The 26420-nt window shown below is 43.9% G+C and overlaps 1 protein-coding gene across 1 annotated transcript in view; it reads right to left on the bottom strand.

Moving 5' to 3' along the window:
- Positions 1–1784: 1784 nt before the first annotated feature.
- GSH2 (glutathione synthetase 2) overlaps positions 1785–26420 on the bottom strand; it is an 87405-nt gene continuing 62769 nt past the window's right edge. Inside the window, exons 7-13 of the mRNA XM_086807574.1 lie at positions 3977–4057; positions 3780–3860; positions 3594–3663; positions 3355–3476; positions 3126–3274; positions 2542–2737; positions 1785–2439 (exon numbers count right to left, since the gene is read on the bottom strand). Of these exons, the coding sequence (XP_086663700.1) occupies positions 2301–2439; positions 2542–2737; positions 3126–3274; positions 3355–3476; positions 3594–3663; positions 3780–3860; positions 3977–4057 (838 nt within the window). The 3' untranslated portion in view covers positions 1785–2300. The remainder of the gene's footprint in view (positions 2440–2541; positions 2738–3125; positions 3275–3354; positions 3477–3593; positions 3664–3779; positions 3861–3976; positions 4058–26420) is intronic.

Here is a 26420-nt window from a genome sequence, read left to right as displayed (position 1 = left end):
GCCAAGATTAGAGGTTGCCCGTGTGACCCTGAGGTTGTGTAACCTGTGGATGCTTATCTTCAGAGCTATAGTCATTGTCAAGGTCCAAGATGTAGGTGATTATCAATTTGTTGAAGGTTTTGTAGCACATTGTACATAAAATTTAAGAGTCCTAAAGCCATTGATCAATCTGATGGCTATTGGTAAGATGTGAAGAACCTGGGTATGCTAGGTGAAATGACACATGAACCCATGGATGAGGTAAATCTTATTTATTGGAGTACTTCTGTCGAGTAAATTTATCACTTGCTAGCATTAGTCTTGTTTCTTTCATTGCTATATTAACTTGTGTTGTGTGATTAAATTTATCAAAAATTCCCATCTAAGTGAGTTTACTCTCATCACTACCACAAATAGTTTGATTTTATCTGTTTGCCAACCTAAAAAAAACGCACATTGTGCATGCACAGGTTATACACATACAAGATGAACCAATCTCCTTTCATATGATGGCAACCATAGCTCACTAGCAACGATACTTTGTGCATGTGACTTGAATCCTTCAACAATTCAACATCAACATGAACCCATATGTTGTCACTATTAGAAACTAATCTTGCTATATGCTCATCTTGTATTGGATTATCTTCATCCGTGTCTTAAGGATGTAGATTACCAAACATCTTTGATGACTCTATTTAGTTATTTCCTCGATAATGCATATCTATAGAGAGCATCACCTATCCTCTGTACGTAACAAGCTAAAATGTGACATCTTAATAGAGAGGACAAGTTCTGAAGTCAATCAGAATTGGGCTCTGAAGGCACCTTGACTTGTGGTCTCTTGAATTGCAATCACATTATGTGGAGCCTACAAAAAAACCAAAAGAGAACTCCATACATGGCAACTGGTATATTCGTAAACTTGCCTATATAGAGCTCAATAAGGATGGTGGGGAGAAGACAACTTTGCTCATCTTAATCGTGCTTCACACTAAAGCTAAAAGTCCCTTGTGCCTATACTACCTATTCATAGTGTTAGTGGCCCAAAATGACCTCATCTTCCTCTAGTCTATCTTGGCCAACCAATCGATTTGCCTCATGGGACCATATTGCAAGAACCTCAACACCAATAGAATGTATTATCTTGGGTGCTTGGCTTCCTTCAACAATGGCTCAGTGTGTGAAAATGTGGTCCAATATGGAGCGATGTTCTGAAAGCCTAAATGGCCGATTGCATAGATTCCTTGTCCCTATACTCAATCACCACCATAAGCCTATTTGCCCGGTTAAAATATTATTGCTATGAGATGACCTGCCATGACGGTTCAACAGTTCTGTGGAGAGAGAGAGAGAGAGAGAGAGCTGGGTTTACATGTCTCTTGGTTGAAGGGGGGGTCTAGGGGGTGTGAAAAAGCCTGTAATAAGAATACCACATGTAGTGAGGATTACAAGGTGCGAGACTAATGCATCTCCTATTACATAAGTAAAGCATAATGAAAATGAAAACCAGATGGAGGTGTATGCCTATAAGATACCGATGGTAAACAATGAAGACATGATATGTCAAAACCTACTTAAGGTTGCAAATCCATCTCAAAACATCATTTGGTAACAATGGACGGTGGTCTTCAGAAGTTTTGGGTCCTTTAGAGTACATCACTGAAGGTGTCTAGCAACAGCTGGGCGTTGGGGCACTAAGTCCTTGCAGCTGCAGTCACTCGTCACAACTTCGAAAGTGGCTGAAATAGTTTTAAAGGCTTCTTGGTATAAAATACAGTACAAAGATTACATACTTCCTGTTCTTGAACAAGGAATTTTTTGAAACCCCATACTTTTAAATATTATTCAGTTAGTCGACCTGGGATACAATAGCAAAGCTTGGTCGACATAAATTTTTTTCCTTGATATGGTAGCTCTTCCCGCATGACATCTCTTGGTGGGATCCAAATGTGAAACCAAAATCAATTGTGTCCTTGCAACCAGATTCTACATTGACCCTTTAGAATGCAAGAATAATGACCATAGAATCCCTTGGGGCTTTATGTCACTTTGGGTGACTCATCAACCTAGTATCTCTTCTAATAGATAATCACAAAGAGGCTTGGCACTGCCCCATCTATAAATGATGTTGATGTCATAAGAGGAGGGCGGACAGACGCGCCCTGCTCCTGTAACATGTCTGGAGGCCCCATGAGAGAAAAAGAACCCCACAAGAAAAAAGTTGCCAATTATTTCCATATTCTGCAGAAGAATAGTATTACATTAGAGACAACACAGACACCGGAAGTTTCGATTGCTCTTCTTCTCAGATGCTGGCATTATTTTACAAATCCTTCAAAAAGATACACACTGTCCAAAACAGCAAACCCAGCTGCCACTCCTCCTTCATTAGTATTTGATGCTTTTGTTCTCAAAAGATAGCCAGTGTGCTCGTTTAAGATAATCTCATCCTTGTTTCTGCACACAAGACACCGCATAACCTTTACTGGTCAGAAAAGCTATGATTCATAAGCGAGGGGACTACAAAATGCTTGAAAGCATTGTTTATGTGTGACTGACCTTACATATGTGCCAAAGATACCCAATTCAGATACGCCTGCTTGGGCACTCATTTTACCATTGCGCACAAAGTATGTGTTGTGAATTGGAGGAAATATCCTCTGCATCAATATGTATGCAGCAAATGAATCGACTGTGTGTCCCTCTTTCAGCTCTAGAAGTTTCTTTCTGATGTCTTCACCAAACAAGTTGTTTCCTGTAGAGTAACATTTGATCAAAAACATGTTGGCTACTCAAGCCTTGGATGCATATGAACAATATAAAAAGAGGCCCTTGGACTTTAACTGCATCATTTCGCCCCACACATATATTCATTTGTTAGCCATACATTCTATTATCCAGAAACCAATCACCATGTTAATTTGATTGTATACCATGTATTATACCATCCAGAAACCAATCACCACGTTCCTTTGATTGTATAGCATATACCGTCCTGACTCCCAACTAATATATTTCTCCCAAGTATATGTGGACCAATCAGAAACTCCAAAAATATAAAAGCCTCTCACTTCAGAACATTTTTAACTCACTAGACACTCTGAGCCCACCTACCTCCCTCGTAAGAGAATGTGATTACTTACCTCCTCCTTCCCGTTGAGGCTTCAACACAAATGCATCTGGATTTGTGATCGCTTCATTTATTATTTCAGATTCCCCATTACTATCGAATCCCCACAGCCCAGCAAAGCACTTTCGGAGTTTACTAACTGTACCTGCGTCCTGCACGAACCTTCTTTCACGAAACAACATCTCAACATCTTGCGAGTAGCAACTTGACTCCACAACAAGCTTGTCTCCCTTTTATCTCACCTTTCAAGCACATCCGGTTTGGCAAGTTCCTGCTGAATCTTCTTGGTGCCGGTAAGATGATATGCTATTGTCGGGCATTTGATGGCTTTTGATCTCTCCATCGAAGTCCTTGCACTCCACTCCTGCAAAAGTCAGAACTTACCATGTTGATTGGTAGTGAAATGAGCACAAACACTTTGTTACTTTTTACTCTCATGAGTTTTCACAAATGAGTTAGTACACGGTTTTTAAGATAATACATTTTCTGTAGGATAGTCCTTTGGATCATATCCCGAACGGTAATACACTATCGCCACTGTCTGCCTACCACTGAAAGAAACACGATCAGACAAAAGCAAGTGTATCAGTACCTCTGTTAACATATGAATTGGTTTATCAAAAACTTGCAAAACTGGTTATTGTAAAAATACCAAGGCTATGCTCACATGACAAATGTACCATCTGAATGGAATATGCCCTCAGTGTACACTTCTGCAAGCGTCCTTCGAATCACAGGTATCCCGTATGTAGCATTTAGTTAAGTAAAATAGCATCTGTTATAGAATTTCTGAGAGAGGATAGAGTTTTTCTTTGAATATAATAAAATCTACTTTGACAAAGACACATGTCAAATCGTGGATATTTTTCATAAAGCTTTGTGCTCAACCAATACTGGTCGTACATGTTTCTTTCTCCTGGCTGTACAACCATAAGCACAACAGCACTGAAGCACAGAGACGGTTAGCACAAGAAAAATGGTAAAAGATAATGTCGACATGCCTCCATGCAGAGTTGTCATTACTCAGACGCTGCAACTATCTTTAAAGCACCAAGTCAGCACAAGAGAGGTCATAATAGTTAAACCAGAAGAAAAACACCCCCCAAAACATGTGAAACCTTTTGAATGATTTCTTTAGGGAGCCAAAATTTCTTCCTTGAATCACAGTTACAAGATAAAAAAAGCTGTCGATAAATCTCAGGCTCGCTGCATGAGCATTTCAGAAGGCAGACAATATTAGCTACCCTGCAAGGGACCCCACACATTTAATTTAAGAAAGGAGCTGAAAGACAAGTATCATTCCATAAACTTGAGAGAGAGAGAGAAAGAGAGAATGATTGACATCTACTAAAGACCCAAAGGGTCTAGGAGACTGACCCAACTTAAGGTTCCAGCAAATCACAAGAGAGTTTGATTTACAATAAACAATCGTTGGAATACCGGTAAAGTTTAATGTCTCATGACAGCCAAACACATAATCCCACAACTTGATCACACAAGCAGAATTGATTTATACATAGGCTGCTTTAACATTTCCAATACTCATTAAAGCATCATAAAAATGGATGCCACCATAGACATCTTTTTATTACCAATGCATGAGTACATAACTTGATGTATTAAATCACATTCCTGGGAGTTCAACATCTATGATATGCTCTCACTTTCTGCTCTGAGTGCTGAGCCACGCTGCTTGTGGGCTGTGCTCTATTGCCTATGCACCCCCACCTCCTCGCCTTGTACTCTGCATTCACCCCATTGCATGTGCAGCCCCACCCCCATTGCTTTGTCTGCATATCACCCACCTCCCCGTCTTTTTTTCTTCATTCTTCATCATTCTCCCCCACTAGCCCCCTGTTTCCCCCTTCTGTCTACAGCTTCCTCTCTTTTTGTTTTTCGAGGAAAAAATCAGAGAAACCCAAGAAAATCAACAAAATTTGAGAAAACCAAGTAAGTCCCTCTTTCCTTTTTAGTGCCTAGTGCTTTTCCCTCATTTCTAATTTCCAAGAAAACCAAGAAAGTACTTTTTTCCTCCTCAGCGCCGACTACTGTGGAGAGAGTGCAATATCATGGCAACATTTGAAAACGTTAAAGACATCCTGTAACACATGGAAACTTTGACCACAAGACACAAGAAGAGGACATCAACTGCATGGACTTCCTAACAGGGAAGGGATGTCATATCATCATAGTCACAGGGGATGGAAGGGACGCATGCTTGGAACGGAGGGACGCCAAATCGGGACGGACCAGCAACGGGGACGGTAGGGGACGGTCGGACGTCCCTCTGGAAGCGTTACTCACAAGGCACGGGGACAGGTACACCTGCAGGAACGGGGATGGCTGTGGGGGACGGCACTGTGGGGGGACGGCAGGGAGCCGTTGCGCGCAGTCCACCTGTTTTTTTGCCCGTTTTTTTGGTCGTTTCTAGCTGTTTGGGTACGCTTGGCCGTTTCTAGTTGTTTGGCTTGGCCGTTTGGGGATGGCTTGGCCTTTGAGGCTTGGGCCTTGGCCCTTGCCTCTCTCTTGCCTTGGCCTTTAGGTTTGGGGCTTTGAGGCTTGGGCCTTGGCCCTTGCCTCTCTCTCTTGCCTATCTAATATCTATATAAGAACAAGCCTCTACAAGGCTACAAGCACACACAAACCCCTTCAACTTTCAAGGCTTCAAGGCTTCAAAGTTCAAGCAACTCTCTCTCTCAACTTTCAAGCCTCAAGCCACACTCTATGAGACTCGAGTGTATCTACTCTCTCTAGTCTCTCTCCCTCAAGTTCTTCTAGCTTCCAACTTCCAAGTTCCAAGCCTCTCACACAAGGCCCTACTCTCTACTATCTAGACTCTCTCTCTCTCTCTCTCTCTCAAGCCTCTTGAGTCTTCCAACTTCCAAGCCTCTAGGCCTCTCTCTCTCTCTCTCTCTCTCTCTCTCTCTCTCGTTGCTCAAAGCTCAAGAGTCGAGCCATCTTCAACCATGGCATCCTCCTCATGTGCCGGGGCTTTCCGTAGAAGGACAACGGGATGTACACGGTGGGAGGAGGTTAACTACACCCCATCTCCTCATGGAGGCGGTTCTCGGCCATGGGCATGCAAGCTTTGCTCGTACCGGCGAACGGGTGGCGCCGACAAAGTGCGGGCCCACCTCTTGCATGAGAGTGGGCATGAGGTGAGGTTTTGCAGGAATGTCACGCCCGAGAAGAGACAGGAACTTCTTGACAAGCTTACCATCTACGAGGCGGTCGAAGCAGCCAAAAGGACACCACGGGTGGCCGTGGATCCTGCGATGATGGAGAGAGGAACTCAAGCTTTTACAATGTGGTGGATCGGGATCATGCACACCATCACCTTCACCATCGAGTCGGAATATTGCTCCATCCACGACGCCGGCACCCTCCATCTCCACGGCCTCTCAACCATTACGTGGCCCACCGTGACAATCTTTACTTGGGGAGAACTGGAACCCCAAGTTGAAGGAGGAGGTGGATATGGCGGTGGCCCGCTGCTTCATCCACGACCACATTGCCTTTTAAACGACTAGGTAAGTGCAATCGATCATTGCCAATTCATCATTCATGTTTTCATCATCCTAGTCCCCTTCTCATTAGTAAATTACTTTCTTGAATAGGTCGGAATACTTCAAGATCATGGTTAAGAAAATTGGGGAGTATGGCTCAACCTATACACCCCCCTCATCCGAGAGCTTGCGCACTACATTGCTCGAGAAGGGGAAGCGCATTGTAGAGCAAGCGGCCGACAACACAAAGCGGCAGTGAGAGAGGAACGGAGTCTCCCTCATTATGGATGGATGGAGTGACACCCACAAGAGGAGTATTCACGGCGTGGTTGCATATTCCCGCGGACAGATGTACTTCATCTTATCTCATGATGCATCCGGCACCGAGAAGAGGGTGGATCTGCTTGCGGCGGAGTGGGCTACCACCATGGAGATCGTTGGCTCCGAGCATGTAGTGGGCTTTGTTGCGGATGGAGAGCCTTCCAATAGGGCGGCGGGAGCTATCCTCCAAGGTATGTATAGACATGTCACGGTGTCCTTTTGTATGGCTCATTGCCTAAACAACCTCCTCAAGGACATAGGGACATTGCCATGGATCAGTCTGCTCATTGAGGAGGCCAACACCATGGTCTCCTTTGTCCTCAACCACCAAAGACTTTGGCATGAGTTCAACGAGAGGTCCTCTCTCTCTCTCTCTCTCCTCAAATATTCCGACACCCGGTTTGCCTACAACTTTCTCATGTTGGGCTGGTTGAAGGATTGTAGCGGTGCTTTGAGGAGGCTTTTCCTTAGCGACGAGTTTGTCGTCATGCAAGAGTCCCGTACAAACACTGGCCAAGAGTGTAGGTTACGGACGGATGACGCCTCTTGGTGGGAGCGTGTGAAGACCACTTATGCTATGGTGAGGCCCATAGTCCACCTATTGAGGATTGTAGACACTATGCAACCACGCATAGGCAAGGTCTATGAGGCCATGGATCGCATGATAGAGAAGTTGAAAGACTTCGTGCCTGACGAAGACAGATACGAGGAGATCCATGCCTTGTGTCTAGGAAGGTGGAATTCCTATTACTCTCCATTGCATGCAGCAGCTTATGTGGTGGACCCAAAATTCCAAGGCACCAAGCAGGAGAGCGACTGGGAGGTGAGCGCTGGACGGAGGATCATCTTGGATCGTCTTGTGCTCGATGCATCAGTTAGGCACAAGATCAGGGACCAGCTTTCCATTTACAGGTCGTTTCATGGCTCCTGTGGCTGTCATGATGCATAGATTGACCGCTCCAAAGTTAGTGCTGCTCTATGGTGGGAGGACTTTGGTTCGGATGGACCGGAGCTACAACAGCTTGCCATCCGCATACTTAGCCAGGCCGTCAACTCCTCTTGCTTGGAGCAACTTTGGAGTACCTACAACCACATTGCCTCTAGGAAGAGGAACCGACTCGGGATAGAGCATGCCAATGACCTTGTCTTCATCAGCGCGAACTTGCAAATGCTTTGCAAGGGCGTGACCAAGAAGGCAGATCCCTTCACCGAGTGGGAGATGAGTGAGCAACAAGAGGATGAGGTGCAGGAACAGCATGCCAGTGAGGATGAGACTGAGGATGAGCTTGATGCTCCTTTGGCAGCACAAGCTACCCATGACCATGAGGCGAGCACTTCACGTGGATGATCGTTCATGGACCTTACTACTTAGCTCTAGTCTCTAGCCTCTAGACTTTAGCACTTTTTGTCATTGACTCATTTGAGTCCGTCCATGTATTTTGCCACCTTAAGGCTTAGTCCTAACTCTTGAGTCATGACTCATTTTGTATCTACTTAATTATTAATACCATCAACCATGAACGCCTTCACTCTTTGATTGGCGTATTTTGTTAATATGACTCAAAAGCTTACCATTTTAGTGTAAATTTGTGCTCATTTTGATGTACTTCCAAAGTAGAAAAAGTGTAGAGTAGAAAAACTTCTAAAAAAAGTATTTTTTCAATGCCGTTCCCTCCCCCGTTTCCTGCTTATGGCCGTCCCCATCCTCGTCCCCTGCTACCGTCCCCCGTCCCTTGTGACTATGCATATCATACTCGTATGATTGGTGAACCAAACTTTTGCTAACGTATGCTAAAACGGCATATGAAACTGGCCCATCATTCTTGCTCCTTTTTTTTAAATAAAAAATTTGAGACTTTTTTTTGCTGAAAGTGACACCATGGTTGGTCTGCACCCTATAGGTACTAGGCTCGGGCTGTAAAGAACTTGGACCTTAGGTTGGGTAGTGGCCACTATACTATGAAGGCCCCAAATTGAAGGCCACATATGGAACTCCAACAAAAGCTGAATCATACTTTATCATACTCCTTGACATATGGTAGTATGAAACGTATGATATGAGCTATGATGTTTGCTCTTCCGGACATTATGCTCAAACATCAGGACGAGGATGCTACATCATAGTTGCATGGAACGGGGAACGGGAACGGGAGTGTAGTACGTAACGAGAACGGGAGTGTAGTAGAGAACGGTAACGGGTAGGAAATAGAACGGAGAAAGGGTAATGGGTCATGGACAAAGGCTCACAGCCGCCTATGGGTAATCGAGGGTGAGTGCCATGGCTATTGTGTAGGAGTCGACAGGGAGAAAGAGCCAAGCTAGAGAGAGAGTGAGAGATTCAGCAGGACTCAAATGATGTGATTGTATTAGTTAATATTTTCAATAAAGTACATGTACATTTTTAAGTACAAAGGTTCCTCTCCTTGACATCATTGCTTATGCCATCACACAAATATCTAGACATTATTGTGACCCCTCTAAGAGGTGGTTCACACACACACACACACACACACACAAAAATGAGTGTTCACACCATTTTTAGGGATGTTCACACACACACACACATACTACCACATATTTGATCAGGCTTAGAAGCCTTTCACACACATACTACCACATATTTGATCAGGCTTAGAAGCCTTTCACACACAGGTAAGACCTTGATTTCTGACAATCCCCCCCTCAAGGGATTACCTCATGCTGTGTCAAGGATAAATCTTTAGGCTCATGGCCTAGTTTCTCATGCAAGATATGGGTTCCCAAGGGTAGAGTACACACAGGATCAGGTCACTAACAACACAACTCATATCTGTACAGTACACAACACATAACTAAATAGTACACAACACACAACTTGGACTTTAATAAGCCCAGACATACAAAAACAACACAAAGATTTGACACGACATGAAAATACACTTTTGTGATCTATAGCACCACATTTATCATCCCACCTTGGCCTATTCATTCAGTGGCTCAGAGGTTGAATCATTACATAAAGTAGATTTCTGTAAAAATTAGGGTTTCCCAAAAATTAGGTTTTTTTTAAAAACACTCCAATGCTTGATATATGCCCTCAATTTTGAAAAATGATGAGGGATTTGAGATTAATGCTTTGATTAAGTTGGATTTTCAAAAATGATTAAAAACCCCAAATCTGATTTTTGTATGTCACCAGGAGGTGAAACTTTTTGCAGTTGTTTTCTTTAACATTTCTTTATAAATATATATTTTTCTTTTCTTTCTCTTTGGTTGTTGTTGTTTTCCCCTGGGATCTCTTGGAAGGGCTTGGGCCATTGCAATGTCAGAATGGGTCAGCCAGTGGGACTTTGGACCAGTGGTTGGCTAAGCCTGAGAACTGCACTGAAAGATGAATGACAGTGTCCAGGACATGGGCACTGAAAGATGAATGACAGTGTCCAGGACATGGCCACTGAATGAGGGCATAGGCCGGTTTACACTAGTAAGTGGCCGCCACCGAAATGTGAATGTATCTTGAATTCTAAGCAAATTCTGAAGTGACCATAGTGGTCAAAGATGGTCAGGAGACCAGAAGGAATGCAGATGACATCATCCCTAAAATCTAGGAAACTGTGAATTGAAAAGTGTTCGCGTCAGTTTGTGCAGAATGTCAAGGGGACCAAAAGCTGGCAAAGGACTGTTGTGAGAATGTGAACTAGTCAGGAGATTTTTAGCTTGGAAGATTGCATGTGGAAAAGGCTTAAAAATGTGCCAAGTGTCAAATTTATGTGCATTTTCGACACTGGGAAGAGGGAAGCGTGGGATTTTGGGCTGAATGAGGCTCATTTGCAGCCATTATGGTGGGTTGTTGCAGGTTAAGAGCTATTGTGGTGCACTCCCTTGCCCTGCAACTCATGTATTGAGGGTTGAGCTTGCTCCCCACAGTCTCTCTCTCTCTCTCTCTCTCCTCTCTCTCTCTCTCTCTCTCTCTCTCTCTCTCTCTCTCTTTGCAGACTATGGTAATGCTCTCATCAGATAAAATCAGGTACAGTTGTGTGAATTTCATGCTTATATGCAAAGGCTAGTTGCCTCCTTGAACAGGAACCAGTGTAGTTAGTTCCTACACCAAAGCAGGGACGGAAGAGGGTAATAACCTCTTCAATACAACGCTGTTTCAGCACTGTTTAGGTGCTCTTTTTGGGCTGGTATGTTGCCCGGTTGATGCCAGAATGCAGTAGGACTTTGCTAAAGTCTTCCAGGACAGTACAAGGGTTAATTTGGGCTGAAAACAGAGCTGAAAACAGGTCTGTGTAGAAAATTACAGCAAGCTGAATTGTGATGTTTTGGACTCCATTGGGTAGTCTGATGCCTATGGAAGTGAGCCTGTCAGTTGGGACTCATTCTGAGATGTTATGGAACAGTTTTAGTGCAGTTATGCTGGCGAATTTCTCCCAGAATTTGTAAAACTCAGCTGGTGCAAGTAGAGTGCTTTGTTGCACTTGTGCTTTGTATTTTCCAACTTTTTAACAATAAAGAAATACCGCAAGGGGCGCCGGACTTCGGGGCCAATGTGTTGTTGAGCGAGGGAGCGAGGATTCTGTGATTGTGTGTCTGAGTAAGTCCAGGTTATTTGTGAATGAATTACCGCTTTATGTGTCCATAGACCGGTTTTATGGTTCCGTTGAGGGGACAGGGTCCTCTTTTCTGCAAGAGCCTCGATGTTATTCAATTTGCAGCTATAATAAGCCACTAGCCTACCATCTTGCTGTAAAACAGCTCCAATGACAAGGTTATTGACATCGGAATCACCTCGAAAGGATCATCCCATGATGCCAACTTCAAAACTAGTGACTCAGAGGTAACTTTCTTCATTGCCTAGAATGCCTCTAGAGCCTTGCCCATGACGGACACTTTCTGACGACGAGTCTTCACGCCCTTGAGAAAGTCAGTAAGAGGTGCTACAAGGTTAGAAAACTTGTCCATGTGGGCACTGTAGGCCTGACAAAGACCCACAGATGAGCGGATTTCGTGGGCTGTAGTGGGAACATCACAATTGAGAATGGCATGTACCTTTTCAAGATCGAGGCTAATACCTGATGAACTGATGATGTATCCCAGGTAATGGATTTCCTGTACTCCAAACTCACTGTTCTTGGCATTGATAAACGACTCATTGTCCTACAAGAGTTGCAAAACATGTGCGACATCTCGCTCATGCTACTCTGCGGTCCCTGAGAAGATAAAAATGTCATCTAAGAAGATGAAGACGCGTTTGCCAATGAGATCCCTAAAAACCGGAGACATCATTTTGTTGAACATCGCTGGGACATTGGTGAGGCCAAAGGGCATCATCACAAATTCGTAGTGGCCATGCTCGGTCCTGAAGGCCGTTTTTGGAATGTTGGCCTCGAAGATCCTAATCTGATGATAGCCACTCTTAAGATCAATCTTAGAGAAAATCTTCGCACCATTGAGTCATTCAAGGATGTACTCTATTTTGGGCATGGGAAATGTATTCTTCACTGTTAGCTTATTGAGCACACAGTAATCCACACATACGCGTGTAGACTTATCCTTCTTCTGGACAAATAGAATAAGAGCGACAAAAGGTGAGAAAGATGGTCAAATAAATCCGGACCAGAGTAGTTGGGCTAACTGCTGCTCCAGCTCACTCTCCAATGCCTTAGAAAGGCAGTAGGGAAACTTACTTCGACGTTCTGAATCAAGAACCAACTCTATGCTTAGAAATGAAAGCTTGAACTTGGACTTGAAGCTTGGGCATGGAACTTGGACACGAACATGGAACTTGGACATATTGCTTGGACATGGATCTAGACTTGGACTTGATCAAGACCTAGTTTTGGATCTGGATTTGGACCTGGAATTGGACTTGTATTTGATTTGGATCTGGACTTGGATATGGACCTGAACTTGGATTTGGATTTGGATATTGGATCTGGTACTAGCCCGGTGAGAGATACTTGTGGATCATCCTCGTGGTTTGCTCGGCATCAAAGATCTCGTGCCTAGACATCGACATCGACTTGGATATCCTACATAGGCATATCTGTTTGTTTTGTATTCATTGATTGTATTGATCCTTGTTGGGGTAAAGGCGTTATGCCCACCCTTATAGTGTGTACAAGCCCATAAGTTATAGTACATAGTACACTTAGTACTTTTAATGTACTAAGTGCACTATGTGTACTAGTGCAATATACATGTGTGATAGGGGAGTCACACACTCATGCTTTTCATGAGTTGACTTATCCCCACAACTCTCACTCTCTCTCTCTCTCTCTTGCTTCTCTGTGTATGTCTCCCATGAATGAACTCTAAACCCTAATTGAAGTTTCCAGAATTGTTTGCCCTTTTGCTGGTTCTCATTCTGTTCTGGTCGTATTGATGCTGGTCGCCTGCTGAATTTATGCTAGTTCGCCTGCTGTATCTTTTCTGGTCTCTGCCCAGCCAGTAGGCGTGGGCTGGCTCCACTGCTGCCCAGCTATCAGCGTGGACTGCCCCAGCTGCCCAGCAGCCAAGCGAAGACTGACGAAGAGGATAGACTGCCCAGCAGCGGAAGCGTGTGAGCAAAGCGCATTAGCGCTGGGCGTATAGGCGCTAGGCGAGTGTAGCGAAGGCAGCACCACAGGCGGGCGTCAGCAGTAGGCGGAGACAGCGAATACGTCAGCGAGCACTAAGCGAAGGCGGCGTTGGCTACTATAGCGCTACACGGTAGGCAGCAGGCGCTAGGCGAAACAAGGAAGGCTGCGACTCCTACGAAACAACAACGTGCTCTTGGAGGTGACTGCACCGTGATTCAACGTTCTTCCCCATCCACGTGAGCCACCTGTGTTGGAGCTTAAGGACACAAAAGGCTTGGAAGAAGAAAAGGTAGCTCATTTGCTGGCAGAATTGCAAGCTCTCGCAGAGGAGCTCACTTTCAATCCAATGTTGGTGGCCATTTGTGAGCACTGTCTTGGCAGGCAGTGAAGCAGCATCAATATCTTTCTGCAGCAGCACCAAATTCAACAACCCGCCTGCAAATCAGAGTAAATCAAAAAAAAAAAATACAAGGTATTCTGCTTCAATTTTTTTTTGGGATTTGCAATTGAGCAAGTACAGTAATCAATTGAGCAGATACAGGTGCCCAATTGCTCAATTTTTTGAGCAAAATTGGCAAAATTGGGTGACATTGGTCACAATCAGGATCAATTTGTAGGAAATTGGATGTCGAAATTTGGGGCTTTTGATGTAATTGTGCAATTAAGCACTCATACATGCTGTATGATGTGAAAAAATTGCACATTTGGGCAAAATTGCAGCAAATTGCAGCAAATTGCAGTGCAAATCAAGGGGCTTTTGTGCCGATTTGGTTGATTTGCATGCAGGCAATCGCATTTGATGCTGTGGTTAATGTGCTGATGCCTTACAAGCACTCAATGTGCCTGTAAATCAAGGGGCTTTCATGTATTTGATGTATATGTGGCCAGGGGGAAGCATCGTGAACACTCTGGATGCCTTTACGTGCGTCAATGTACCATGTATGATCAGAAATTGATCTCAAATCAAGGGGCTTTTCAAGTTTGTATGCTTGTTGAGCTTGGCAAAGCAGCAGGCAAGACATTTATGCCTTGAATCCTCAGAAATCAGCTTGCAGTCAAGGGGCTTTTGCCCAATTTCTGTTCGGAACTCTTTTATGCAGTGTTCGAGACTGTAAAAATCTGATTTTCACTCATTTGGACAGCCAGGAGAGCATTTATTGCTATTGTACCTGCTGGTACAGATTTGGCACAGCTTTGTGCATGTTTTGGCATGGCTGTACACTGTTTTGAGTGATCAAAAGGTTCAAATTCAGCTGCTGAAATTGCCGGTACAGGTTTGGTACATCATTGGAGAGCGCTTAGTACTGCTGTACAGTACTTTGGAAGGGCAAAAGAGGACATTTAAGGTGCTGTCCAAAATCTGCAGCAACCAGATTTTGGTGTTTTCATCACAAAAAGTGGGAGAAAAGTTGCATTCTTGCTTCCGCAGTGGGAGATAAAGCTTGGGAGAACATTTGTAAGCACTTTGTGTGCTTTGGGTGCAGTGTTTGCACATTTGCAGGGAGTCAGGCATTAAAGGTTGCATTTTGCTATGGCAACCACAGGCGAGAGCTCTTCATTGCTTCACATCAAAAAGCTTGAAGGCTCTCATAATTATGATATTTGGCAAACCCAGTGCTACAATGTGTTGCTTCAGAAAAAGCAACATAAGCCTATCAAAGAAAGGGGTGTGATGCCCGCTTCTCTTACGGCTGAAGAGTGGGAAGATATGGATGAGCTGGCAAGATCTACTATCATGTTGTCTGTGTCAGACTCATTACTTTTCAGCATTCGTGAAGAGAAGACAGCTTGGGGAATGTGGCAGAGATTGCAGGACTTGTATGCCCAACAAAGTGCCTCAAGCAAAGTGTATTGGTTGAAGAAACTCATAGGTCTTCAGATGAAGGAAGGGGCTTCTATGACAGCCCATCTCAATGAGTTTAATGGTATTGTCAGCCAGGTTATAAATCAAAAGTTGGCAATGGACGATGAGTTCAAAGCCACTTTTTTGTTATGCACTTTGCCAGAGAGTTGGGACACATTCAGGACAGCCACTAGCAATTCTCATGCTATGCTGTCATATGCAGATGTTGAGGGTGCTCTTCTTCAAGAAGAGATGAACAGGAAAAACAACTCTGTTGGCAAGTCTAATGCAATGAATGCACGTGGGAGATCCCAGCAAAGGGGGAAAAGCCAAGAAAGGGGAAGGAGCAAGTCTCGCTCCAAAAAGGATTTGGAATGCCATTATTGTGGCAAGAAGGGACACATTAAAAAGCAATGCTACAAATGGAAAAATGATCAGAAAGAAAAGGGAAAAGGCAAAGACAAAGAGAAGGATGAAGCCAAAGATGTAAAGCCAAAGGGCAAAAGTGGAGTCAAGATCGAAGAAATCAATGTGTCACATGCAGGTGGCAGTGAGGATGAGGTCCTCTTTACGTCTTCACTTGATGCCCATTCACTTCTTACAGGTGGTCATGGTATGCACTCATGGATCATTGATTCAGGTGCCTCCTTTCATGTCACAGGTTGCAGAGACTTGTTTGTCAGGTACACTGCTGGCAATGAAGGAGTAGTTTATTTGGGTGATAACCATGCATGCAAAATTCTTGGCAGAGGTGATGTGAGGCTTGTATTTTCAGATGGCTCACAGCTTATGCTCCATGATGTCAGGCATGTGCCTGAGATCAAGAAGAATCTGCTTTCTACTGGACAGCTTGATGATGCTGATTATGTTACCACATTTGGTAGTGGAAAGTGGAAGATTAGTAAGGGCTCACTGGTTGTTGCCAGAGGCTCTAAGGTGGACACTCTTTATTTCATGCATGCAGGTGTTTGTCACCATGCTAATGTAAATGCAACCGAGCTGCCGGAAATTTCTATGTGGCATAGCCGGTTGGGACACATGAGTGTCAAGGGAATGGAGCAATTGTCTCGTTTGGGTTACTTGCCTTCTCTAAAGTTTTCAAGTTTTCAATTTTGTGAGCATTGTATATATGGTCGGCAACTACAGTGCCCCCACAAGAAAGCTCTTGGACAGAAAGATGCTCAGTTAGAGCTTGTGCATACAGATGTATGTGAGATGCCTCAGCTTTCTTTGGGAGGGGCAAAATATTTTGTGTCTTTCATTGATGATGCCACACGCAAGGTGTGGGTCTATCCTCTTCGTTTGAAGAGTGATACATTCTCAGCGTTTGAGAAGTTTGTTGCTCATGTGGAGAATCAAACTGGCAAAACACTGAAGGCTTTGCGTTCCGACAATGGTGGAGAGTATACGTCCAAACAGTTTCAGGACTTTTGTGATGCTAAAGGCATCAAGAGGGAGCTCTCTACTCCTTATGATCCTCCACAAAACGGGACAGCAGAGAGGATGAACAGGACCATACAGGAGAAGGTCCGTTCTATGTTGTCACATGCTGCATTACCTCATGGTTTTTGGGCTGAAGCTGTTATGACAGCCGTTCACCTTATAAATAGGTCACCTAACACGAGGCTTGGTGGGAAAGTGCCAGAAGAAGTATGGACAGGGAAGCCTCCGTCATACAAGCACTTGAGAGTGTTTGGTTGCGTTGCGTACGTGCACATACGCAGGGAAATGCGCACCAAACTTGATCCTAAGTCTCATAAATGCATATTCCTAGGATATGGTGACAAAGGTGAAATGGGGTATAGACTTTGGGATCCCATAAATAGAAAGATCATACGCAGCAATGATGTCATTTTTGATGAAACATGCATGTATAAGGAGCCTGCAAGGCAACAGGAGCCTGGCAGAGTCATCTTTGATGATGATGGACATCATGGACAACAACAAAGGGCTGTAAATCAGCCATTACAGCAGGAAAACCAGCCCTTAAATGGTGCTGAAAATGGTCCAAATGGACAGCCAGAGATGGCAGAAGATATCCCTATGGATATACCACAGTTGGAGGATATACCGGGCATGATTTTTCAGCCTTATGGCATGGAACAGGAGCCACCAATGGGTGATATGCAGGCTGGACAGCAACCTGCAAATGATGGTCATTGGGTACGGAGGTCCACTAGACCCTCCAGAGTCCCTGACAGGTTTGTTCCAGGGGTTGACTATTTGATGCTTACTGACTGTGGGGAGCCCTCATGTTATAAAGAGGCTTTACAGAGGGCAGACAAAGCTCTATGGGAGCGTGCCATGAAGTCAGAGATGGATTCTCTGCATAAAAATGGAACATGGAAGTTAATGCCTTTGCCTGCAGGCAAGAAGGTTTTGCCATGCAAGTGGGTATACAGGCTCAAAGTTGCATCAGATGCAAAGCCAAAATACAAAGCCAGGTTAGTGGCTAAGGGCTTTAAGCAGGAATATGGTGTGGACTTTGATGAGATCTTCTCTCCAGTGGTCAAAATGACCACACTTAGAGCTGTGTTGGCTTTGGTTGCGCATGATGATCTGGACTTGATTCAGATGGATGTGAAGACTGCTTTTCTTCACGGTGATCTCCATGAGGAGATATATATGCAGCAGCCAGAGGGTTATGCAGTGAGTGGAAAGGAGAAGCTTGTATGCAAGCTGAAAAAGAGTCTTTATGGGCTCAAACAGGCACCAAGAGAATGGTATCATAAATTTGATACATTCATGAAATCACAGAAATTCAGGAGAAGTGACATAGATCACTGCTTGTACACCAAGAAAGCTTTGGATGGCAGTCTCTTGATTCTCATTTTGTATGTTGATGATATGTTGATTGCCGGGAAATCTCGTAAAGAGATGGATGCATTGAAAAAGAGGCTGCATGAGACCTTTGATATGAAGGATCTGGGTGATGCAAATCACATCTTGGGTATGCGGATACTTCGGGACAGAAATCAGCATGTGTTGTATTTGTCTCAGAAGGAATATATTGGCAAAGTTTTGCAGAGGTTCAATATGGACGGGGGGAAGAAAGCTAGTACTCCTTTGCCTCCATATGTGAAACTCAGTGCTATGGACAGCCCACAGTCGGATAGAGACAGGGCTGATATGGCCAAGATTCCGTATGCTTCAGCTTGTGGCAGTCTCATGTATGCCATGGTTGCTACTAGGCCGGACATTGCATTTGCAGTGGGAGTGGTTTCTAGATACATGGCCAACCCTGGCAAGAAGCATTGGGAAGCAGTGAAAGGTGTCATGAGATACCTGAAGGGCACACAGGATTTGTGCATTTGCTTTGGCAAACAGGATGCATTAGTGCATGGTTACACGGATTCGGATTATGCCGGTCATCCAGATAACCGGAAGTCTACTACCGGTTATGTCTTTACATTCACAGGAGGTGCTGTGTCATGGATATCCAGGATGCAGAAGTGCACAGCCTTATCTACTACAGAGGCCGAGTATATTGCAGCCACAGAGGCTTGCAAGGAGGCATTATGGCTATCTCGGTTAGTGGTTGATTTGGGATATACAGGGGATATTCCATTGTTGCATTGTGACAGTCAGAGTGCCATTCAGTTGGCAAAGAACCCTGTTTTTCATGCAAAGACGAAGCATGTGGATGTGAAGTATCACTTCATCAGAGAGGTGATAGAGAACAAGCAAATTCAGCTTGTTAAGATTCACACGGATGACAACCCGGCTGATCTGTTGACGAAGAGTTTGCCTCCGGAGCGGTTTGCTCATTGCAGACACTTGATGGGCATTGGATGAGGCCATTTTCAGCCTTGATATGGCCTTGTATATTATCATGTACATGCTGATTTTTTCTTTTCCTTTACTTAAGGGCACTTTGCCTTTAAGTGGGAGGTTGTTGGGGTAAAGGCGTTATGCCCACCCTTATAGTGTGTACAAGCCCATAAGTTATAGTACATAGTACACTTAGTACTTTTAATGTACTAAGTGCACTATGTGTACTAGTGCAATATACATGTGTGATAGGGGAGTCACACACTCATGCTTTTCATGAGTTGACTTATCCCCACAACTCTCACTCTCTCTCTCTCTCTCTTGCTTCTCTGTGTATGTCTCCCATGAATGAACTCTAAACCCTAATTGAAGTTTCTCCCCATCAATCCTCGCCAGTGTGCCCATGGATTGTTCTTGAATAAATTCCTGAAAGGAGGCGGGGCATGTTCCCCACTCAGTGTGGTGTACTGTGCAAGATTCCCATTCCCTTTTCTCTCCCCCCTCTCTCTCTTTATATGTTTATCTCTTGGACATGTGGTTGAGTCTGTCACTGCACGCCCCGCTCGGCTTATAGTAGTATCAGAGCAGGATTTCTCTTGAAGAAACTTTCTTGGGGTGACAGAGCCATGTCGAGAGCAAAGGGAGACACAGAACTACAAGGTTGATCCAGGACTTCAAGATGGAAACCAGGGTCATCACAAGAGTATCATGACTTTCAGCAGTTCAGAAGATTTCTTAGAGATGAAGAAGTCCTTGCTTGGAGAACCAAGAGGGAACAGGATCAAAGAAGGGCTCAAATGTTTGAAGATTTCATTAAGGTTCGAGCCACCAAAGCCAAGGGAATTGAAGCTGTTGAAGCTTATCTCAGAAGGATCTAGAGCTACTTGGTCTATTTCTCGTGGAGGCTACTCATAGGCTTACTATCTCAAATGCCGCTTCTTTGAAACAGGTAAGGAAAAGAGGGAACACTTGGCTGCAAATTGTCCCGACAAGCCAAAGTAAGAAACTAGAGGGATTGGAAGATCATCAGATTGACATTATGCCAAGAAGCTCAACAAAAGGAGATTATGAAGCAAATGACCAAGCTATTGGAAAAGGGTTTGATTAGACCTAGCTCATTATCTTTTTGCTCCCCACCCTTATTGGTTCAAAAAAGGATGGTTTTTGGCATATGTGTATTGATTATAGGACTCTTAACAAGATCACTGTGAATAACGGGTTTCCTATTCCTAGGATTGATGATATCCTAGATAGATTGGATGGAGCCACTATCTTTAGCAGGATCGACTTGAAGAGTAGTTACCATCAAGTCAGGATTGTTCCAGAGGACATTCACAAGACTGCATTCAAGACTACCTTTCGACTCTGAGTATTTGGTGATGCCTTTTGGTCTTACCAATGCCCCAGCTACTTTCAACCGAATGATGGAAAGAATATTTCGAGCACATAGAAAGTTTGCAGCTACTTTCTTTGATGACATTATTATGCATTCAAAGAACGAAGAAGACCATCGAAAGCACTTGGATATGGTATTTCAAGAATTGCGGAAGCACAAGTTGTATGTGAATGGCAAGAAGAGAGAGTTCTTTTTGTCAACGATTCACTACTTGGGCCATACAGTGTCCAAAGAAGGGGTCAGGATGGACCCAGATACGATTAAGGCTATTATGGAATGGCCAGAGTTGACTAGTGTGCATGCGGTTCGAAGGTTCCTTGGCTTATGCTCTTATTATAGGAAGTTCATCAAGTGATTTGACGTGGTAGCAAGTCCACTACATGATTTGACAAAGAAAGCCGTGGGATTTCGGTGGGCCAAATCTGAAAAAGAATCCTTTGAAGCACTAAGGTTTTATACTAGCAAAGGATCAATATGATTATTCCAGATTTATCAAAACCATTTATGGTAGAGTGTAATGCCTCAAGAGATTGCATTGGAGCAGTCTTGAACCAAGAAGGCCATGCTGTGGCCTATGAGAGTTGAAGACTTCAAGGAGCTAAAAAGACCGCACCCACTTACGAGAAAGAATTGATGGCTATCATTCATGCTTTAAAGTTTTGGAAGCACTATCTTATGAGTGTTGAGTTTGTTATCAAGACAGATCATCAAAGTCTTAGGTATTTTTTGTCTCAACCTAAGATATCAGAAAATCATATAAGATGGGCTAGTTATTTGACTCAATTTCATTTTCAGATTATGCATACCCATGGTAAAGACAACAAAGTGGCAGATGCTCTATCTCGAAGACCCTTGAGCCATGAGGTTTCTATGGGTTACCATATGGATTTCACTTTGATGAAGGATCTTTATGCTACCAAAGAGGATTTCAAAGATGTTTTGGAACAGATTGTAGAATACAAATTTGGAGAGTTTTTATGTCATGAAGAAGGGTTTTCTTATGATACAAACCCAGGTCATGTGTAACACAAGGAATTGAGGCGAAAGTAATGGAAGAGTGCCGTGCTCCTCCCTACATGGGGCATAGAGACACCTTGACTACACTTCAAGCTTTGGAGAGCTATTTCTATTGGCTTACTATGAGGAAGGACATTGAACTTTATGATTCGAGAATGTTTGGTTTGTCAGAAGGTCAAGTTTGATCGACAAACACCAGCAAGATTATTGCACCCATTGAATGATCTATGAGAGAATACTGCTATGGATTTTATCTTTGGATTGCCAAAGTTAGGGAATGATGGTATATTGACCTTTCACGATACCAAGAAGATCAACCATGTATGTCATCGGTTGGACCGTCAGATCATTGGAAGATATATAATATTTTCCATGACAGTTTATTGAAACCATGTACAGGTTATCCCCCAAGGAACTTGTTTTGCAGGATCCACCAAGGGTGGGAGAGCCAGAACGGGTTGTGTTTCATTTTGTAAGAAAAAGAGAAAAGACAGTGGTCAAAAAGATCCTCTTGGAATTCAAGAATTATTCGCTATCGAATGCGAAATGGATGCCAGAGAAGTACTTCTAGGACTATCCAGATATACTTCAAGCTTGTGAAAAAGTGGTTGGTCCAGCTGTATTTGAAGTATAGATATGGACATCTTGCGATCAAGACAGATTCAAGACGGAGGGATTGTACCTCTAGCTCTCTTCATTGTGTGTGTATATATATATATATATATATATATATATATATATATATATATATATATATATATATATATATATATATATATATATATATTGGACTAGAACTGACCATTATTCAGCTTATATAATGGTTACTTGGACATGCTCTAGTGGGTGGCAACGATGCCCAATAGCCCAAGGAGCAAGATTTGTGTATGGGAGGCAACGATGCCAAATGACCCATTGACAGCAACAATGCTAGAATGAGATTTGTATATGGGAGGCAACGATGCCAGTTGACACATTGGATGGCAATGATGCCAAATATCTTGGACTTCGCAGTCGGGCGGTCATTACGACTAGATGACCCAGATGACTGTATTGGATTTCGCAGTCGGGTGGTGATTGCGACCAGATGGCCCAGATAACTATATTGGATTTCGCAGTCAGGCGGTCATTGCAACCAGATGGCCCAGATGACTGCATTGGATTTCACAGTCGACGATCAATGTGGCCAGATGGCCCAGATGACTATTGATGAACTCTCGGGCGGTTCTAGTGACCACATGGCCTTGGGGATCGTTTGAGCGGTCCTAGTGACCAGATGGCTCAACACGGTTTCGATGAAACCAGACAAGACAATCCATGAACAGAAGGATCATTACTTGTGCATTATATACTGATGTATGTTTGAATTTCTTTGACTTTGTGTGTTGTTTTTGATGTATGGACAATGCTTTGATTTATGGCATGTGATAGTCCACTGGGCTCCAGACTACCTGGCCAATACCTAGAATACCCAGTAGATGTGAATGATTCATACTTGTTTGTTGACTAGCTTGTGTCTAGTTTTTGTAGGAGGTAAGTATGCATTTATTTTATCTAACACATGTGACAGGCCATGAAGATGTACCATCAAGAACAAGGACATTCGTCAAAGAAAAGGCATTGAGATGTTGCCAGATGAGCAGATGACACCACATATATGGGGAAAGAGCAGATGCACAAGTTCAACAGATGGGGCTAGTACCTTCAAACATATGGAAGTACTTCATGTACTTGGAACACATGGATATACATGGAACATATAGATGTGCTTACAACACTTACAGTCCACAATTGAGGACAACTACGATATAAGAGGGAGGGAATGTAACTATTTGGCCCTCCTAGCTCTTTTCACATAATAGAACTCATGCCCGGACACATGGACAAGTTGATGGATACATGGGAACAGGGTTCCTATAGTCGGCATTGGAAAAAGCACCAGCCTAGGTCAAAAAGCAAGAAAAAACAAAAAGTCTAACTATGTTGACCAGAAGCTGAAGGCATCATTGGAAAGAGGACATTGAATTGGACCAAAAAGCTAAAAGCCGCTTTTTCAAAAAAGCACCTCCAAGGCCAAAAGGCAAGGCCCTCAAGTTGTAAAAGCACAAATCAAGAACTTTGCCTATTATTAATAATATTTAATAAAAAGCAAAAGCAAGAAGATAAAACAAAAGCAAAGCTTGGCAAAAGCAGCACCCCTATCAAGTATATAAGAAGCTTGTACTCTCTTGGAGGGATATAGAAGAAGAACTCGTGGAGAACCACCTTGGGAAGAGCAAGAACCTTGTCATCATCTTCTCCTCTCCTCTACATCATCACTTGTGAAGAGCCATCTTGGATGATTTTCCTTGTGGAGAATGAGGAGCTTCGTTGCAATTATCATCATCTTCCTCTCCACCTCTTTGCGCCACCCTGCTCTGCTTCATAGCCACCGCCGCCAATTGAGCCGCTACCGCCCCAAAACCGCCTGAACCGCCACCTCTTGTAGCTGAACCGCCACTTCCGCCGACTAAACCACCGCTTTCGCCGGTTGAGCCACCAGCGGCGACGCCACCCCAGTGCCGCCTGCCCGCCGCCGGCCAAATTCGCCTTCCGTCGGCGTTTTTTGCCACGAAGAGCCGCCTGTTCGCCGGCGAATTCTCCTCCACTGTTGCTTGTTGGCTTCCGCTTGCCACCTCCAGCAACACCTTTTTAGCTGCCTTGTTTGGAGGGCTGCCACCCTTTGAAGAAACACCACCTCCTCTCTTTTGGTGAAAGGAGCTTGGACTTGACGCTTGGGCATCGAACTTGGATATGGAGCTTGAACATGGAACTTGGACATGAAAGCTTGAACTTGGACTTGAAGCTTGGGCATGGAGCTTGAACATGGAACTTGGATATATAGCTTGGACATGAAAGCTTGAACTTGGACTTGAAGCTTGGGCATGGAACTTGGACATGAACATGGAACTTGGACATATAGCTTGGACATGAAAGCTTGAACATGGACTTGAAGCTTAGGCATGGAACTTGGACATATAGCTTGGACATGGATCTGGACTTGGACCTCGTTTTAGATCTAGATTTGGACCTCGATCTGGACTTGGATTTGATTTGGATCTAGACTTGGACCTGGATTTGGACTTGGATTTTGTCTTGGATTTGTTTATGGACTTGGTTATGGAATTGGACTTGGATTTGGATTTGGATTTGGATATTGCATCTGGTATTAGCCTGGTGAGAGATACTTGTGGGTCATCCCTGTGGTGTGCCTAGACATCAACATTGACATCGACATCCACTTGGATATCCTACATTGACATATCTGTTTGTTTTGTATTCATTGATTGTATTGATCCTAGCCAATGTGCCCGTGGATTGTTCCTGAATAAATTCCTGAAAGGGGGAGGAGCCTGTTCCCCGCTCAGTGTGGTGTACTGTGCAAGATCCCCGTTCCCTTTTTCTCTCCCCTCTCTCTCTTTATATCTTTATCTCTTGGACACGTGGTTCAGTCCCCTGTGGGTGATACTTGAACTGCATTAGACTGAGAGCGGATATATAGTAACGCACACTATGCTCCTTTTCTGATGGCTCGTTGGGCCTGAATATGGGAAATGAGTGGAATGCCAAGAATGCTTTGATCCCCACGAATCATGAGAGACTCACGAAATCCTTCAACGATGGTGAAAGTGTCCTGCCTCCAATTAGGAATGAGTGCATACTGTCTAAACCACTGGATCCCAAGGATCATGTCACACCCTAACAAAGGGGAGACAATGAAATCCCGCTGGAATGTGGCCCACTCGACCTGAAACTTAAATTGTTGAGCTTTATGAGTGATGTGTGTATGTAGACCAGGGGTAAACCCGTCTACATCTAAATGATAAGAAACCAAGGTACATCTCATCTTGGTAGCCAACTGCAGAGAGATGGTATCCTTGGAACTGCCGATGTCAAAGAGCAATGAACTACTGTCCCTTTGAAGTGCCATAGGCACGGATGAGAGCCTTTGTTTTTCCCTCAGCCTCACCCTCTTGCTTATCATCAAATACCACTAGTGGCACTGAATTCAAAGAGGGTAAAAGCTAAACAACATTTGAGGCTGATGGCGGAGGTGTGGATGAGGATGCTATGTGGAACTAGATGCCTTAGCAGACTTTTTAGCCTGGAACTTAGTGCAATCTTTCTTCTCGTGTCCCACAGTGTGACAAAAGAAACAACGGTTCTCTGTCTTGTATCTTGTCTGTTCATTTGGCTGGAGATAGCCTCCCCTTAGCTTTTTCCCCAGGAGTCTTCTTGGGTGTAGAATCTTTCTTATTGTCCGATTGACCCGAAGAATTTTTCTTTTGGTCTTTGCTATTCTAAGCCCCTTACCCTGGGTAGATGACTGTTGTTGGGGCTTAGGGGAAGACAATACTTGCTTGGGCTTACCTCCGTTCAGCATCAGCTCTTGATTCGAAGCGAGGGTCAGCACCCGTGCATAAGTCTAAGGCTCAAAATTCCTCACTGGGTACCTAATGGTGGTGTCTAAACCTCGGATGAACTGCTTGAGCTTATCTTCTTCCGATATGCCCAACTATTGGGCCATTGTAAGGACCTTGTTGGAATAGGTCAAAACAAGGGAACCACCCTCATTGAGTTTGTAAAATTCGTCCTCAAGATTGGTCATGTTCTGTGGTGGAAGAATGTGCTTCAAATTGATGAATAAATTGAGTAACTACAGCCTGGTGATCATACTTACCATCATACTTACTAAAATTTGGAGAGGTTCGTATGACGATGGTGGTAGGGGCGGTGGAGGACGAGGAATTCGAAGCCTGCTGAGGGAGAGCCGCCAGAATTTGTGCCATCGTTTGCTGATGTTGGATTTGCACAGCCTCCCATTCGAGTCTTTGCTGGAACTCTCGGTCTG

This window comes from Cibotium barometz, chromosome 13 (genome assembly GCF_041138505.1).
Source record: "Cibotium barometz isolate CiBa-2024 chromosome 13, ASM4113850v1, whole genome shotgun sequence".
NCBI classification, from domain to species: domain Eukaryota; kingdom Viridiplantae; phylum Streptophyta; class Polypodiopsida; order Cyatheales; family Cibotiaceae; genus Cibotium; species Cibotium barometz.
Note: the sequence above shows the minus strand (reverse complement) of the source record. Positions and strands in the feature narration are given on the sequence as shown.